The 17,789-nt window shown below is 37.3% G+C and overlaps 5 protein-coding genes across 5 annotated transcripts; 1 reads left to right on the forward strand and 4 right to left on the reverse strand.

The window, feature by feature from the left end:
• Positions 1-608: 608 nt before the first annotated feature.
• On the reverse strand, positions 609-2,382 carry LOC124629946 (TATA-box-binding protein). The gene is made up of 4 exons (XM_047163627.1): positions 1,821-2,382; positions 1,557-1,687; positions 1,158-1,401; positions 609-946 (listed from the first exon to the last, which is right to left on the reverse strand). The coding sequence occupies exons 1-4, from the start codon at positions 2,091-2,093 to the stop codon at positions 671-673; spliced, it is 924 nt and encodes a 307-aa protein (XP_047019583.1). The 5' UTR covers positions 2,094-2,382; the 3' UTR covers positions 609-670.
• Positions 2,383-2,654: 272 nt separating this feature from the next.
• LOC124629947 (eukaryotic translation initiation factor 3 subunit K) lies at positions 2,655-4,526 on the forward strand. The gene is made up of 4 exons (XM_047163628.1): positions 2,655-2,819; positions 3,193-3,412; positions 3,756-3,975; positions 4,335-4,526. Exons 1-4 carry the CDS (start codon positions 2,767-2,769, stop codon positions 4,484-4,486), a joined length of 645 nt encoding a protein of 214 aa, XP_047019584.1. The 5' UTR covers positions 2,655-2,766; the 3' UTR covers positions 4,487-4,526.
• A 1,310-nt stretch (positions 4,527-5,836) lies between these two features.
• LOC124629887 (histidine-rich glycoprotein-like) lies at positions 5,837-7,065 on the reverse strand. The gene is made up of 2 exons (XM_047163543.1): positions 6,905-7,065; positions 5,837-6,807 (listed from the first exon to the last, which is right to left on the reverse strand). The coding sequence occupies exon 2, from the start codon at positions 6,803-6,805 to the stop codon at positions 5,969-5,971; it is 837 nt and encodes a 278-aa protein (XP_047019499.1). The 5' UTR covers positions 6,806-6,807; positions 6,905-7,065; the 3' UTR covers positions 5,837-5,968.
• A 209-nt stretch (positions 7,066-7,274) lies between these two features.
• LOC124629967 (histidine-rich glycoprotein-like) lies at positions 7,275-8,218 on the reverse strand. Its single transcript, XM_047163650.1, has one exon. It carries the CDS (start codon positions 8,048-8,050, stop codon positions 7,322-7,324), a length of 729 nt encoding a protein of 242 aa, XP_047019606.1. The 5' UTR covers positions 8,051-8,218; the 3' UTR covers positions 7,275-7,321.
• A 3,299-nt stretch (positions 8,219-11,517) lies between these two features.
• Positions 11,518-12,269, reverse strand: LOC124630017 (histidine-rich glycoprotein-like). The gene has a single exon (XM_047163721.1). The coding sequence runs from the start codon at positions 12,251-12,253 to the stop codon at positions 11,534-11,536; it is 720 nt and encodes a 239-aa protein (XP_047019677.1). The 5' UTR covers positions 12,254-12,269; the 3' UTR covers positions 11,518-11,533.
• Between the last annotated feature and the right edge of the window lie 5,520 nt (positions 12,270-17,789).

Raw genomic sequence — 17,789 nt, forward strand, 5'->3', positions numbered from 1 at the left:
TAAGAAACTTCCAAATAAGAAAATAAAATAATTATTAGATACTAAATGTATAATGGATGATTACGCTGAATATCGGTTGAAATAGTTTTACAAAATAACAAACTAATTAATTATATCATATCATTGATCCGTTAAACAAACTCTATATCTAGAAGACAACTATTTCTGAATTGTTACCCTGCTAGGAACAGTCCTATTATTTGGTTTAAAAAAATGGCACATTTTGAGAAAAGTTCACTGTTCAAGCCTCTTGCATTAGGTGCTCCCTAGACGATCAATTAAATTGCGCAATGTAATTGTAGGTTCAGGGTTCTGCCTAATTTTGCTGACGATTACTTGATTAAAAACTCGCGGCCATTGGAGTTTCGAGTATAGTTAAGTTGGAAGAGTCAGTCTAGTTTATCCTCATTTATAATGTGAAATTAAATCTCAACTGTCTGTCACATTTTTACACCAAAGCTTCTGAATCAATAGAGCCTGAGAAAGGACATAGGCTTCTTTTAATCCGGCTGTGGGAAGTAGTTTCCGCAGAATGCGATGAACAGCTAATAAATAATATGCAAACCACGTTGCTCATACCTGCACTTATTTTTAAATGAAACTACAAATTGCAATATATAAAATAGAACATTTATTAACTCACTTACTGCTACCAAAAAAAAGTTCAAACTTACTGCTTTTTGAAACTTTTTAGGATTGGATAAATATTATCAAATGCTTCATATATCTCTTCTCTTACTTTAGCTCCAGTTAACACAACTTTCCCAGAAACAAAGATCAATAATACTATTCTTGGTTTTACCATTCTATAAATAAGGCCAGGAAATAACTCAGGTTCATAAGAACTGAACTGTCCATGTGTCAATACTAAGCCCTCAAGGCGAATCGGGAATTTTACATCACAACTTCCAACCATATTCTGGATTTTGAAGTCTAAAAACTTTGCCTGTAACATAAAAACAACATCATAAATATTGAATACAATAATAAATATTATGTTTATTTTATGAAATGTTTCTATAATGGCATAAAACTAAGGATATAAGAATACATTATACATATATAAGACTTTTCACATATTTTACTGTATATTTAACTGTCTGATAGGAAAGGTATTCAGCAGAGTCAATGATTTTTTACAACATATTCATACTTACAGTAAAACCAAGCTTCTGTATAATCCTAGCATATTTCCTTGCCGCTAGACGGGAGTCTTCTTCACTTTTGGCCCCAGTGCAAACCATTTTTCCTGATGAAAATATCAGTGCAGTAGTTCTTGGTTCTCTTATTCTCATAATAACTGCTGCAAATCTCTTTGGATTATATTCTGCATTTCTTGCATGAAGAGCAATCTTTTTTAAATCTAACTTACAATTAAGGTTTACTGTTGACACAATATTTCTGAAAATAATAAACAGTGGCTTTTGATCAACTATCTTATAAAAGTTATAAGAAAGATTACTTAAAAATACTTATAATATAATACAGACTATTTGATTCAGATCAGAATGATAAGTATTAATGTAATTGGTACTTAATATACAAGTATGACTTACTGTAACTGTGGCAAAATGCCAGGGTCAGCAGAGTGTGGAGTCATGGGTGTCATAGGTGCAGGACTGGCTTGGCTTAGCATTGGCTGGCCTGCCAAACTGCCACTAGTGATCATGGGAGACATCAAGTTTTGCTGTGAAGAAATATGGTATTATGTTATTTTGTGGTTTAAAATTTGCTAGGTGTGCCAATTTCAAACTGTAATACTAGCATATATCAGTGCTTACTTATCATGCAAGAAATACGAATAAAAATAATAAAATTACTGGTGTTTGAGGCTGCATCATTTGCTGAGGTGTAGCATAGCTAGCAGCCGGCGCATATGTATGAACTGATCTTTGCGGCGTTCCCATCAACGATGAACCGAAGCCCACGAGCGGTGACGAGCCCATCGCGGCCAGGGAGTGCTGCTGTTGTTGTTGTTGATGCTGATGCTGTTGCTGCATAGCATTTGGCAAGATCTGTTGGTCCTCTTCTGGTTGATGTAAAGGCGTACCTATGCCAGGTATGTTGTACGGACTGGGTAGCATTTGATCCATTTTGGCTTGTTTTAGTAGGTATTATCACTGATATTAAAGCAGTTATGTGAGAATTTTTAAATGTCTCTCCGACGCGTTTGTTTAATTACAGTAAAATACTATTTCACACTTTTTAATAGTCTTTTTAGGTCACCGTCTCTTCTTGAGGAATATAATCGTGACAAGCATCACAACATAAAGTTTTCAATAACTTCTACAGTCACAAAAACAATCAAAAGCAAATTGAAAAAGCATTGGAACTGGTAAATGCTGTCGTCTCGTCTCGTCTGTCTGTCTCTGTCAGCAATGTTACTGTCACAGACCAGGATTGTCACTGTCTCATATCAAATAAAAAAGTAATAAGCTATTAATAACCGTTCATAACGAAATAAAAGTATGATTTTTTAAATAATGCTGTAGATGCTAAAGCGCACACCCTGTGGTGGAGGTAAAAATACAACCTCCCATTGCTGATTTGTATGTTTTTAGTTTAGTAACCATCAATCAAACGTGCAGGCATCGTGCAGGACCTGGCACTGGCATAAACAAGATTGTTTCAGTGTCACTGTCAAGAGACTGTCAGCTGTCAAACCGTCCTTATTGTAATTGCTTCTTGATGCCACGCTTATAGTGATATTTTCTGTAAGGCTTATTTATTTCGCCAAAGTTAAGTGAGATCCCACAAGCCCGTAAAATGGCGGAGACAATGAAGCAAACCGTTGCAACCATACTTAAAAGTATCGAAAGGTGAGGCACTGTTCAGTTAAGTAAGATATATAACCTTACCCCATTGGTAATGGCCATACCCCTTAAAGCCATTGAAAGCGTTATAGCATAGAGGTTTATAGTGTTATTGCTGCTAAAGACACTTACCAGGATTAACTCCCTTAATGTCATAATGTAAAGACTTAATTCCAAAATGGAAAAACTATTGTATGTGAAACATCTTCTAAAATAATGGGTCCTGTTTGGCCCGGCGATCTCATATTTCTCTTACAATTCTGGGTATTTCTCCTGCTAAATTCAAACTCATTTGTTTCAGCCATATTACTGAAGAAGTATTGTATACAGAGCTTTCACAATTTGTTAGTAACACATGTGTGTTTGCTTATGTTTTTAGGTACAATCCAGCAAATCTTCAGACTTTGGAGAGGTATGTTGAAATGCAGTCACGAGAGAATACATATGACTTGGAAGCAAATCTGGCAGTATTAAAACTTTATCAATTTAACCCAGAGAAGTTTAATGCTGACATCACATGCCAGATTCTTTTGAAAGCTTTGACCAATTTCCCACATACTGATTTTACTCTGTGTAAATGCCTGCTTCTTGAGTCTGTGGTAAGTTTGCCAAAAGATTTTTCTTCAAAAAAATTTTTATATCTAGGTCTCTATATCCCCTAATAAATATCCTAGATCCATCCTAAGAAAATAAATTATTTATTTAGCTTTGGCATTACAGAATTTTGTTTTGCAAAAGCTCATGGAATAAAATTTAAAAAATACTGATTTTTAATCATGCGTCTTAAATTGTTGGTCTTAAATTTTGTATACATTGGCCAAGTTTTTGAACTGTGAGAGTGTAATAAACTGACATTGTCATTAAATATTACTTTTGAATCTAACGGAACAGTCAAGGAACTCACACAATAAGTAATTCATTATTTTAAACTTAATTTTTTAGGTGGAAAATGAGACAATATCCCAAATCAAATATCTGGCTGATATTTTAGAGCAGTGTGATTTTGCACAGTTTTGGAATAGAGTTCACCAGATGCCAGAACTTTGCAACCGTATCAATGGTTTCCATGACTCCATCAGGAAGTTTGTGTGCCATGTAGTTGGCATTACATTCCAGACCATTGATAAGAACAATCTGGCGAACCTACTTGGAGGCATTGATGGTCAGTACAATGCTGTTATCTATGTTATTTATTGTTAAGTTTTCCATAAGGGTTCTTTTTTATAGAACATAAAAAATAATGTTAAAAAGAATTGAATAAGAGTACAATGCAATACAAATACTTATTTAAAACCACATGTGAAACAAAGAAATCCTTTAGAAAAAAGTACGAGAAAACCCGTTTTAATATTAAATATCTTATACCTTTTAACAGTTCTTGTAAATTACCTTTTGTCAACACTCTTCTCTGTTTGAAATAGTGAGTGAGATCATAAACTTTACATCATCTTTCTTGCTCTTACTCAAGTTATGTATAATGTGCCTAAGTAAGCAAAACATTAATTTTGGATTTTATTTTAGATGTGACTTTGAAACACTGGGTGAAAAAATATGGATGGAGAGATGATGGAAACCTCATTTTCATTGCTAACCAAGATGAAAATATTAAAACAAAGAACATTACTGAGAAGATTGAATTTGACCATCTTGCTCCACTGATGGCTTTGTTGTAAATCTTATGCAACTTTGTATTGAATAAATTTTAAAATAGAACTGTTGTGTAATTTCTTGCTCTGATTGCCTCCACCACCAAGTAATAGTGATAGGTTATAACTCGTTTTTGTCCAGTTGTCTACTTGATTTCATTTATTACACAAAAAATCTTATTGTACCAAAATATAAATGTTATCTATCAAAATTTTCATATAACTAGTGAACTTTATTGTTAAAATTACAAATGTATGTATATTTTATTTGGCTTTCATACCTCATTTGTGTAAGTATTTTTTATTAAAAAAGTGAGGACCTTGTGAAGGATTAATTCTAAGTGACGCGGCTGCGCGGCTGACGGTCACGGTACGCAACAAACGCGCCGGGCAGCTAGCACTCGGCCACAATGCATGGACATGCAGTCTTCATGCAGTGTATGTCGTTCGCGGACATCGCAGCTATATAGTTTAGGGCAGTATGATGTAAATGATTCAATTTTCCTTTTTCTTATCAGGGAGCTACTTGCCCCCGACAAATTAATGATACTTATTCTGTTATACAAGCACGGTAAAGTGTCATCAAAGTACGTTCACTAGTTTAAAACATTCGCCTATCCTTATCTTTCGGTTTCTTAGATTCTTAGCTGATATTCAGATTGTAATTAAATTATAATCTATTTATCATCTACTCTCTGTCCTACCTATTTATTAAATACTAGCTGTTTCACGCGGATTCACCCGCGTGCCGGGAAAACTTCCCGTACCGGATAATACATACAGCCCATGTTCAGCACAGGGGCCCGATTCTCCTAATTTTACTTAAGCGACATACGATTCACGTTCGACTCGATTCGACTGAGATCCGATCCCGACTCGATTACGATTGAAGCGTACCTATGTGGCATTCCGCTATTTTTTCTTTGGAATAAACGTTTTTATCCTTTTCTGTCATTCAATAATGAATCATTTTGTCTGCAAATGATTTACGATTGCAAAATGATTGTACAGCAAACTACCGTATAGACCAAAATAGCAGACCAATCGCACACCAATCAAATGTCAATCGAATACGATTGGTCTTTTATTAGTAGCAGAATGCCCGATATGGTCAAAACGGCTATTGCGATCATATTGCGATTCGATTTCTATTCGATTTTGACATTATTAACTTAGGAGAATCGGGCCCCAGGTAGTGTACCTTCCTAACAGTGAAACAATGATTCGGAGTCTATTCGATTCCAGCAATCAATCAATTTGTTAAATAGAATATAAATATGTATATTGATTGATCTAGATTGTTTTTTTTATTTATTAAACGGGTTACGCCTCACCATAAGCACTGCATATTACGTTTTAGAAAATGAGACCAGACACTTTGAATCGAATTTTAATATAAATTATTGTCTTACGCATACTTTAAAATACATTGACTGTTGAAAAACGTAACAATAATAAAAAACAACGACATAATTTAACAAATAATTAAACGGATATGTCAATGACTCTTTAGGATTTTTTTGCATGACTGTAACCATGTTCCTTGCCGCCGGCGTGTCCTCCCTTCTTGCCGTGGTCATGGTGGTGTGCGAAATGTTCCTCGTGGCCGTGATGGCCCTTATGTCCTTTGTGGTCTTCATCGTAATGTCCCTTGTCGTGATGTCCTTTCTTACCATGGTGTTTCTCGTGATGACCCTTCTCATGGTGACCGCCTTTCTTGTGGTGACCTCCTTTCTTGTCGTGGTGACCGTGGAAGTCTCCATGTTTGTGATGGTGACCGCCCTTGTGGAAGTCGTCGTAGAACTTGTGTTCCTTGTGGTATTCGTCTTTGTGAGATTTGTGGTGGAAACCGGTAGTTTTAGACCCCTTCTTGTGGCCTTTTTTGTGACCGAATTTTCCTCCTTTGTGGCCGTGCGCGGCTTCGTGATGTTCTCCGTGGTGGTCGTGTTCATCGTGGTGCTTTTTCTTGTGCCCGCCGTGTTCGTCGTGATGTCCTTCGTGGTGGTGTTTCGCATGGTGCCCATGTTCGCCTTTGTCGTGATGATGATGTGACTTGTATCCCTTATCACCTTTATCGCCATGTTCCTCGTGGTGATGGGCGTGGTGTTCATGGCCACCACCTTGCTCGTGGTGGCTGTCCTTAGCTTTCTTGTGTTCGGTACCCGCCAGCGCTTGATCGGCGGGTTCGCTGCCAGCCGCTGACAAGTCGCTGCCCGTAGGTGCTGCTTTTATCTCAGCTACGGTTTCAGCTGCGACATCTTTTTCGCCCTTGACATTAGCTACATTCCGAGCGTGTGCGACTAGCACCACGCATGCTAGAAGCTCTATTACAAAAAGGAGCCTCATGGCTGAAAAAAATCAAATGTTATTTTTAAAAACCATATCACCAATAAGTATCAATAAAATATGTTTTTACTTGGTTTATAAAAATAATAACCAACTTACTTTGCCTGGCTCGACTAAAGACGTAGCCGTCGCCAAAGCTAAAATAACAGTGTCAAAACAGTTTCCGCACTTTGAATTTATAGATTAGATAGCTTTCATCTGTTGTCGATTACAGAGTGGTTGGGCAACCGTTGCTGCAGATTTCTGGATGAATGGTTCTGTGACGGCGCGGCGACGACGGCAGTGACGACATCATGTTATGGTTAAACTGAATTAGTTCCGTTAGATCGACTGCTAATTATTGTGGCACTTATTGATTTGTTGGATTGGAATTGGTCGTGCAGACTAGCTTATGGGTTTCAGTTGGAAAATAGAAAGGAATGAAAAACAATGTTTTAAATTGGCTTATTTTATTTACAAAGAGGTAATGCATTAAGTAACAAAATATTCAGTAACATAATCTTAACAGTAATAATATCAGTGCTTGCCGTGGTGGAATCCCCAATGTTTGTGGTCCTCGTGGCCTCCCTTCTTGCCGTGATCATGGTGGTGGTGGTGGTGTTCTTCGTGTCCGTGGTGTCCCTTGTGTCCCTTGTGGTCCTCGTCATAATGATGCTTGTCGTGATGGCCGTGTTTGCCGTGGTGGCCTTCATGATGGCCGGAATGATGATGACCTCCCTTCTTGTGATGTCCACCATGTTTCTCGTGGTGTCCGTGGTGGTGGCCATGTTTGTGATGCTTGCCTTCCTTGTGGTGGTCATCGTAAAAGTGATGGTCCTTGTGGTACTCGTCCTTGTGGTACTTCTTGTGGTAACCCTCTACTTCCTCTCCCTTATCGTGATGTTTCTTGTGGTGGTGCTTGCCGCCCTTGTGGTGGTGTCCATGCTCATGGTGTTTGCCGTGGTGGTCATGTTCATCCCAGTGTTTCTTATGATGGCCACCGTGTTCGTGGTGGTGTCCCTCATGGTGGTGTTTGCCATGGTGTCCTTTTTCCCCCTTGTGGTGGTGATGATGTCCTTTATGACCTTTGTGTCCTTTTTCACCGTGTTCGTGGTGATGGTGAGCGTGGTGCTCCTTGCCGCCGCCTTCTTCGTGGTGGTGACCGTGATGGCTGGCTGCAGCCACCAAGTCTCCCTGCTCCACTTCTCGACCCGTAGAAACGACTACAACACATGCTAGCACGGCAAGGGCGACTAGCGACCTCATTGTTATTGTTTTACTTCCTTATTTGTTATGTATTTGGATACTTGGACTGAACTGTCAGTAAACTGCCTGTGACAGCATTTTATATCATTAGATTTGCGGGTTGCAGTTGGTGAAACCATCGGCAAGGACGCTACGCCGGACAGCTCGGAACGCGTTACGCCTGACCATTTCGACATGTCTATAGGTAGCTAAATGCCTACGCAAAAAACAACGCACTACTAAAGAATTTATTCGCCAAACAATCATTGTCTTTTAGAATCTTTTAGACATCTATCGTACTTACTTAAACAATTATGTATATTTTTAACGTTATGACTAGCTTTTACAGAGTCATCATTACGGTTTCTAAAATACAGCCCTTATTAATTAAAATGTATAGAAATTAAACATATTTAAGTCTATTATTTAGGATAATACCACGTACCCACCTGTAAACCAGTGATTATGATGTTGGTGTATTTTTATGTCATTATAATAGAAAATTATAATAGAAAATCTGTATGGGATACTTTTATTGACTGAATAAGTAATACGAATGAATAAATTGTTGAATGTTGGACCAGGAATATTTTATGTAATAAAAATTCGTAGTTAGGTACAGTTTTGTAATTGTTCACATAAAATACGTCATATCAAAAGTTAAAAATCCGGCCAAGTGCGAGTCGGGCTTGCGCTCGACGGGTTCTGTATCCGTACTATTATCTATTGAGAAGCACGTTTATCTGTATGGGAGCGGCCTAAATAGCATAAAACAACGCATTTAACATAGAACTTCTCTTTTTTTGGAAATCTGTTAACGGGATGTTTTCTATTTAGATACAGAAATAACATCTCCGGCAGGCGTGATGGCAGGGTTAAAAAATAGTATATTTTTCTTACAATTAAAGATGAGAAATGATATTGGGTAGATACGTATTTTTTGTTTTGGCAAGGTATAAAAAATACTAAGTCATAATTCATCAAATGTTGGTGGCTTGTGACATCTCATCTACTTGCCTATTATGTACCCAGAGGAGTGACGTAACACTAAATTTAAATGTGTTATCATTTCGTCGTTATTTATTTGTGAGAGGAAATAAAAAAACCGTATCTCCGTTTCCTTTCCGAATTTTTAAGACTTTAAGAAAAGGAGGAGGTTCTCAAATCGCCCTTTTTTTTCTCTTACTTAATTTCTCGAAGACGCCTGAACCGATTTGAAAAAAACTTTCTTTATGTGAAAGGGTAGGTATGCTAGCAGTTGGATACCATTGTCAGGATCTGGTGATGGACACCCTGAGAAGTCGAAGGCAACTCTTGAACATTGTAGGCACGCATCGGATAGAAACTTGATATCCGTGTTATACAGGAATGAATTTTAAGCAGTGCGCAAAAAATAACTGGTGGTCCAGAATCATTAATAGAACATATCTGCATCATCAGTAAAATTTTTTTTTTCATTCATTTGTCCGCCCTAAAATCAGCAAAATATGGATACCAACTATTCTTACGCGCGCCGAGCACCGCTCGCGTCAGTAAACCGGTTTCGCGTTGCCGCCCCGTGCCTACTATGACGACTGTGACCGTACAATCGGTTACAAAATAAACATCTTTCGATATCAATAACTTTTCTTTTTTGTACTAAAACACGACAAATTAAAAATATACGTATCTATAAAACTTATTCAACTATAAGTTGACAAAGTTTGCGCACTGGATAAAATTCATTCCTGTATAGAACTCTATAAGGCCGTGAAGGTTTGGATCTTACCTGATGATGGAGACGACAGAAAGTTAAGGGAACTCCGCATCTGTATATAGCAACTACCAAGTGTTTGGGCTCATTTCATTCGTATTGTATTGACGAGATCTTTATACCGAAATATGTTATGACTACAATATTAAACCTGATACTGGAGACAAAGCGTAGCTGAAAGTAGCTCTAACTTGTGTTTGGGCATATTTTTTCATATTGGAAAGGACTTTCACAATTATGGTTACGACTGCCACTGTGGCAATTTGCCATTGATTTCTAGAGCCTCATGAAAAGTTTTATTTTGACCCCGTGTTGTTTGAAGTCGATTTCTATTTTTTGGAAAAAAAAAGTTTTGTTTGAAATGGTATACCTACTTCCCAGATGGTCCCATTATCAGACCCAGGCTCTAATGACAGAAACCCTGAGAAATTGAGGGTAATTTTGTATATAAGCCTGCATAGGGTATACAGGGTAAAAACTTAACACTGAGGTATACCATGGAGAACAAAATGTGTCACATTCAGTGAATTATTTGCGCTTTGAGGATGCAAAAAGTGAAAAAAAAAACAACATTAAATACTTGTCTATGTGTCATTCATTGTTCAACGTTACATTTTATTTCATGTTTATTATGTTTTGATTGCTCGTAGTTAATGAAGGCTAGGCAGACTGGAAGGCTAAGATTTGACGACTAGGTACTTCTTATTGAAAAACCAGTGAACTTTTTAGAATTTTACCCTGTCAAATAGAGTGATCATCCCCTGAAATCTGCTGCCCCCAGGTCTCTAAGGTTTATTGACTAAGCTAACGTACCCAGCTTCGCAACATGGGCATAATTTCAGTGAAATTTCTGCCCCTGTCCTTTCCCTGGAAAATCTATCTTCTATACTAATCTAATAAAGAGGATTTTTTTTGTTTGTTTATTTACTAAAGGCTCCAAAAATTTGTATTGAACCGATTTGAAAAATTACACTGTTTGCTTTATGTTTCATCCGGGTACGGCAGAAGTTTCTACGGGACACGAGTGAAATCGCGGGAAAACAGCTATATACCTAAATCGAGACAGCTTCCAGTTTATCTTAATCATTATATAATATTATTCTAAGTGTCATTAATTTGCTATGTTACTAATACAGAGTGCTGATTCCGAGTTTTGTGTGCGTTCGCAACTCGATACGTAATTATAAGTCTATTGAAATAAAGAGTCGTATGCTACGTCACATGATTTAGATATACATGTTTACTTATTTTGCCGGTTAATAATGATTACACTCGCAAAAGTGAGCTCAAGTGTAATACGACCAAGTACCGATGACAGACTTTATTAAATAAACAATTCTATGATAAGTGCTACGTGATTCAATGGTATGATAATCTTCGCATCGAAAAAATTAACTTGCAAAACTCGCACTAGGCACTCTGTTTTCACAAGGAAGAGAAGTTAAAGATCTCGGGAGACTTCACGTTGGCGGCAAAGGGTGTTGTGCCTTTTTGACTGGTTTAACTGGTTTTTGTTTTGTAGCCTACATTATTGTAGTAGAATTGAAATAATTATTTATGTATCTATTTTCTACTTTGTGGGATATTTTGAAGTGTTTTAAATTAAACGCAGGAATCATTGTAGGAATGAGGATTTAAAGAAGAATACATATTTTATGAAAAATTATTTACTTTGTATAAAAACTTGAACAACAACAATAACAACTTTCATTCTTAACAACAGTAATTTGTAACAATCAGGGAGAATGCTCTCAGTGCTTGCCGTGGTGGAATCCCCAGTGTTTGTGGTCATCATGTTCACCCTTCTTGCCGTGATCATGGTGGTGGTGGTGGTGTCCCTCGTGTCCGTGGTGTCCCTTGTGTCCATGGTGATCCTCGTCGTAGTGGTGTTTGTCGTGGTGGCCGTGCTTGCCGTAATGTTCATCATGATGGCCGGAGTGGTGGTGTCCTCCCTTCTTGTGGCCGCCACCGTGTTTCTCGTGGTGTCCGTGATGGTGGTCGTGCTTGTGGTGCTTGCCCTCATGGTGGTGTCCGTCATGGAAGTGATGGTCCTTGTGGAAGTGATCCTTATGGTGCTTCTTGTGGTATCCATCAACGTGCTCGCCCTTGTCATGATGTTCCTTATGGCCGTGCTTGCCGCCCTTGTGATGGTGTCCATGCTCATGGTGTTCACCATGGTGGTCGTGCTCGTCCCAGTGCTTCTTGTGGCCGCCACCGTGCTCGTGGTGGTGTTCCTCATGATGGTGCTTGCCATGGTGGCCGTGGTCGCCCTTGTGGTGGTGATGGTGTCCCTTGTGTCCTTTGTGTCCCTTGCCGCCGTGATCGTGATGATGATGTGCATGGTGCTCGTGACCGCCGCCATGCTCGTGATGATGGCCCGAGGCGGCCACCGCGAGGTCGTCGCTGCCGGCTTCGTAGCCGGCGCACATTGCCGCCAGGCATACCACACCAAGTACTAAAAGCACCCTCATGATTAATATTATGTTGTACTTCCCCGGTAAGTAAGTCCTGAGAGGAAGTCCGGTTGTAACTGACCTCTGATACATTGATTGCCTATTTATATCGGTAAGTAGTGGAGCACCGTCTACAGCGGTGGAGAAATTATTCCGCAAGCGTCTGTACTAGTTCATGGACGAACTTAAAAAAGTATCAGCTGTGTTAGGTGTTTGTTTAGTTAGTATTATAAGTAGATCATACTTACAATACATATGACGAATTAAATGTGAGAGCTTACATGAGGATTTTTATCAGAAAACGGGACTTCATTTAATTGATTAGAAAGTTATTAGGTTTAAGGTGTTTTATCATAGGTATTTGTGAACGGTCGTATTTTAATTTATTTCATATTCTTTGACACGTAGTTAGTTGGTGTTGGTTTAAATACATGGATTACAAAAAAATATTAGAGGTAACCTTTGCACTCTGATGGCTAACTCCCAACATCATTAGATAATTTGTAGCCAATAAGGGAATTAAATACTTATTCACCTACTATCTTATTTTTATTTATGATAGTAAGAAAATGTACTCGTGACGAGTACATTTTGGAGGACACTATTGAGGTTTTGCGTACCCAAATGGTCGCTATCACTAAGACCTCACTGTCTGTGTGCTTGTCCATCTGTCTCCGGGCTGTATCTCATAAACTGTGTTCGTTAAACAGTTCAGATTCACAGATGATTTATTTTAGTTGCCTCTATATAAACAAATACTGAAAACTTAAAGAAAATAAACATTTTACTGGACTCCCATATAGTCGTGATTTTTTGCAGAACATTGAGTGTATTTTGTACTTTCAAAACAAAATTGTCTCCCGAGAATTTTCTCAACTATGTTGGGGTCGGCTTCCAGTCTAACCGGATTCAGCTGAGTACCAGTGCTTTACATGAAGCGACTGCCCTGCCTGACCTCCTCAACTCAGTTACCTGGGCAACCCAATACCCCTTGATTAGACTGGCGTCAGACTTACTGGCATCTGACTACCCGTAACGACTGCCATGGATGTTCAATGACAGCCGGGACCTACAGTTTAACGTGCCATCCGAAATACAGTCATTGGTGTCCAAGATATACTTAGAAAGCACATACAAACTTAGAAAAGTTGCATTGGAATTTGCCTGACTTGGAATCGAACCAACGCCCTTGTACTCGAGAGGTTGGCTCTTTATCCACTAGGCCACTACGATGGTCTTTCAAAACAAAACAAAATAAAAAACATTTGACTTTGAAAACAAAATAAAAATAATATTTGAGGTTTTACAGATTATGCCAATTTATTTTCTACTAGCTTCTGCCAGCGGTTTCACCCGCATTCCGTGGGAACCTCTGCACGAACCCGGATAAAAAGTATAAAAAGCCTTCCTCGATAAATGGGCTATCTAACACCGAAAGAATTGTTCAAATCGGACCAGTAGTTCCTGAGATTAGCGCGTTCAAACAAACTCTTCAGCTTTATAATATTAGTATAGATTAAGCATAAAAGTAGGTATATAAAATGTGCAACTGGTAGATCATTGCTCTATTACTGACCCATTGCTTAGTGCGTTTTGTCTTGTAATTAATACTTAGGTATTATCATGTCTTAAAGTGAAGATTAATAGCCATTGTTGGAGTGATTTAATTGGCAAACATTTAGATCACAATGATTTTTGTTGGTGTTCATTACAAACCAACCTTTCACTGAAAATAACAACCGTATTAGTGTTTGAACATAAGTTATAATTACACAAACAATTAACACAGACAAAAATAAACTGCGATATTTTTACCCAAACCGACTTTTATTATTTGGTTATGATAAAATATATATTTTTAAAACCTGATATATCTACGACAGATATTGTTAACCACCATAATAAGTTCCTTTTTTTAATGTAAATATAGATTTAGTTTATTTTAAAATATAATGTACAGATTTTGAGGTAAATAAATAAAAAATAAAAAATCACCATAATTTGCACCAATGATGGTGATTTTTTTATTTTTTATTTAAGCCTAAGTGCTCGCACATGACCTTTACTTCTCTACTATCTTCGTTGTACAATAATAAAGAGGAAACATTTTTTGTGTTTGTACCCCAAATTCTCCGTAACTACTATACTGAAATTGAAACATTCATTCACTCATGGGAAGTTAGCCCCATACATATGAGTACCATAGGTTATATTTTGTCCGGGTACGAGAAGTTCCCCCACCGCTTTTTTTAATATTTAAAGGTAAACGTAAATGTTGTTCTTAAAGTATTATTTTATATTAGTACCTATATAATACTTTTAAAATTACCTATTAGTCTTTTAATTCGTTGTGGTTTGGATTTGTATAGTGTGGTCTTATCTTGCTCTACTGACCAATCGCCTGAGGCATAGATTACTTAACGATTACCACCCTTGCATGCAGATTGAAGCATGCATTCATTAATGTAAAAGGTGCACCCCAATGATTTTTCTTTCATTTAATCATTAAAACATTTTTTCACTCAACTGAAAGGAATCGAAAAAATATGTTTAGGTAATGAGAAGCTGATTATCATATTTTTTTTCCTATAATAATGCACGACTCCGATTTTGAAGTCATTAAACCTTTTACTTGTAAAAGTAATTTAAACATAATGAACAAAAATTTTCTTAGGAACAGACCATAAAGAAATATAATTCACCCATGTTTTCAGGTAAACGATTTTGAGCATCTTAGTGTTCATATTTCAGAAGTAACTGCCGGTCGAGCGAGCGCGAAGCTATCGTAGGCTGGAGTTGAATAGACCCGCACATCAATGGCGGCTTTGTTAACCTCAGCACGTAGAAGTCTTCATTCAACATAACACACAGTTGATTGACGGCTCGTAAGCTGGAGTCTATCGACAATTATCTGCTTAGTGGGTCTTTTCGCGTTCGGATACGCCGCTATTTGGATAGCGTTAAACAATTCTTCCGAATGACTTAGCACTGTTAATCCCCGCCCTTGTTGCTTCATGTCCGAATCTTTACAACATAATGCAGATCTGTTTGAGTATTCAGTTTGATTATGCACGCTTATGAGTTCATCACGGTCTTTGTAAACATTCAAGATCTTGAAATACATTTTATAGGGAGATAAATAAATGCATGGATGAAGCATTTTTACACGCGTATTATATCAGTTTGTACATATATAGGATTATTTGTTCTACATGAAACATAGATACCTACTATTTATTGGTGATGAAACCCTATATAAGTAACGATTTCACTTATAAAAGAAACTAGCTTTTATAACACCTGCTAATCTTCATATTTCAATTAGTAATCATCCAAATTATGGTGATTGGCAAATAGCCTTTTGTGCAACGTGTTAATTACAATACTGAAAACTAAGGATAGCCAATTTGTATACCCACTTAAGTACTGTTACTTCACATTTTCAGGTTTTCGTAAAATTATTATGCAATGAAGGTAAATTGCTAGACCACAGTTTGCGAGATGCTGAGCTCTTTCAATTAATTCTGGTGCAGTTACTCAATTTTCCCAATACTTTTATTCACAAATTCCATTCACTATTCAGTGCAAATTAAATTTGCTTATAATAACATAGCCGTACTGTTATATTACATTAGTTATCTTTTGGGTGACCTAGTCTTAACTGTCATTATCACTTCAAAGCGTAGGCCTTTTGGGCCCAGGCCTACCGAAGCGACTTAATGAGCTGAACAGGGTGTGACTTCATTGTGTGCATTTCACCAATTAAACTGTAGTTAGGTAGTAAATAAGTTATCTGACTTGACTAATAGATCGCCAGGTAATTAACACATAAATGTGAAAAAAAAACATGTTGAGTGGAGTTCATTAAAATCATACAGAATTAATTATCTTACATGAGGTTTGGTATTGTAACACACATTTTTGTTAAAAGCCCGAAAAAGTATTGTCACATATTGATTTACTATAAATAGCAACTGCCAGAATAAACTTACATAAGACAAGAAATAAAGCGAGATTATTATACAAACAACTTATTAGATGTAAATGGATATTACGATATGTCGGTAAAAACATGTCTCTTGCACAAATTAATAATTACGAGCACTAAGTTCATGATCGTCACGGTCTATTGGGCTCTTTTCTAAAGGTTCGCTTTCAAAAGAGCCTCGTTGTTAAGGCCGACGCCCGTGGCCTTCTAAAGTACTTTCGCTTGCTATGGAAGAGTTACCTAAATATTATGCAGTACAAGTAGCTCTTTATGGGAGTATCTAGGAAGACCATGGTATCTATCAATAATAATTGGAACTCGAAAGAGAAATAAAGAAGTTTTGATTTAGTTATAACGTTTTATATCTATGAATACATCGACATTTCTTTATTCATATAAAAAATATATTACCTATATTTACGAAATGCAAAACAAGACAATAGCAGTCTGTACTGGACCTCATGTTAATGCGCTTAAAAAAAGAAAATAGATGTAAAATTGTAGGTTCAGCCCAGTTTCACATACGGTGCTTAGACATGGAAGGAAGGAGCTGAACTTATTTTAACCATACCAGGTTTCAAATAAATGGCGGCTATATACTTATATAAGTAGTAATATCGGCATAATAGGACCATTATCGTAGAACGTAGGCGTTAAGTCATCGTAGTAGTTGTTACGTAGCACATGTTCGTAGTCATATGTGAGTGCGTAGCATATAATATGAAATTACAAGAACAGATTTTCCCTTTCCCTTTATTATTTTCGACGGATATTGAAAAGGTTAATAGTTAATGAGATCAGCTGTGACAAATGTTTCAAAGCCAGAGCCGAAGGATTCACTAGATCAAATTGGAGCCATTTAGAGCACAATTCTTATGGCCAGTTTCATCGATTGACTCATCGACTGATAAAGTCTCTGATAGGCAATCAGGAAATTATCTGACGCATAAATCATAACTTATATACACAGTTTCACAGGTCTCGGATAGCAATATCAATAAATTATAAGCAGCCTTTATCTGGCAGGTAGCATTTACTATCAGATAACTAAATGACACTTTATCAGTAACCAGTGAAACAAGGAAAGGAGGTGAAATTCTCAATATGGAAATTCGTACAAAGAAATCGTATAGTAACCCAAGCCCGAGCCACAGTTCCAGTAAGACAGAAGGCACTAATGCTCTTAGTGCATTCAGGGCGCCGTACTTAAGGGCATTAGGCGCTAAGAAGCCTAGCCCTACATCACTCAATCTTGTTAGCGCGTGCTTTGCTAACACTGTTATTAAATACTGTAACATTATATTCTTAGGATTAGAATAATATTTAGTTAAAGGTGAGGTTGCTACCGTGAGAAGGTCTTATAGATTTGTGTAGGCAGTTGGAAAATCGTGGTATGTTCAAACTTGCTAGTGTTAGAATGTTCTAAACTACGTTAATTGTGCAAAAAGTATGAATAAATAAAGAGGTCTTAATCTTATTCTGTGATACTAAGTTACATGAAAATAACTGAAGGATTCTTCTGATTTCAATCTTTCAGTGTGTAGCGAGCGTCCACACGGGCAGAAG

Source organism: Helicoverpa zea, chromosome 4, assembly GCF_022581195.2.
Source record: "Helicoverpa zea isolate HzStark_Cry1AcR chromosome 4, ilHelZeax1.1, whole genome shotgun sequence".
NCBI lineage: Eukaryota > Metazoa > Arthropoda > Insecta > Lepidoptera > Noctuidae > Helicoverpa > Helicoverpa zea.

What these genes read in the sequence shown, in the direction of transcription:
- LOC124629946 (XM_047163627.1), bottom strand. Translation starts at nt 2,093, where the DNA reads ATGGATCAAATGCTACCCAGTCCGTACAACATACCTGGCATAGGTACG. An exon ending in TGATGCAGCCTCAAACACCA is followed by an intron (nt 1,688 to 1,820) that starts GTAATTTTATTA and finishes ATTTCTTCACAG; the next exon opens with CAAAACTTGATGTCTCCCAT. An exon ending in GGCATTTTGCCACAGTTACA is followed by an intron (nt 1,402 to 1,556) that starts GTAAGTCATACT and finishes TATTATTTTCAG; the next exon opens with AAATATTGTGTCAACAGTAA.
- LOC124629947 (XM_047163628.1), top strand. Translation starts at nt 2,767, where the DNA reads ATGGCGGAGACAATGAAGCAAACCGTTGCAACCATACTTAAAAGTATC. An exon ending in GCCTGCTTCTTGAGTCTGTG is followed by an intron (nt 3,413 to 3,755) that starts GTAAGTTTGCCA and finishes TTAATTTTTTAG; the next exon opens with GTGGAAAATGAGACAATATC. An exon ending in CCTACTTGGAGGCATTGATG is followed by an intron (nt 3,976 to 4,334) that starts GTCAGTACAATG and finishes ATTTTATTTTAG; the next exon opens with ATGTGACTTTGAAACACTGG.
- LOC124629887 (XM_047163543.1), bottom strand. Translation starts at nt 6,805, where the DNA reads ATGAGGCTCCTTTTTGTAATAGAGCTTCTAGCATGCGTGGTGCTAGTC.
- LOC124629967 (XM_047163650.1), bottom strand. Translation starts at nt 8,050, where the DNA reads ATGAGGTCGCTAGTCGCCCTTGCCGTGCTAGCATGTGTTGTAGTCGTT.
- LOC124630017 (XM_047163721.1), bottom strand. Translation starts at nt 12,253, where the DNA reads ATGAGGGTGCTTTTAGTACTTGGTGTGGTATGCCTGGCGGCAATGTGC.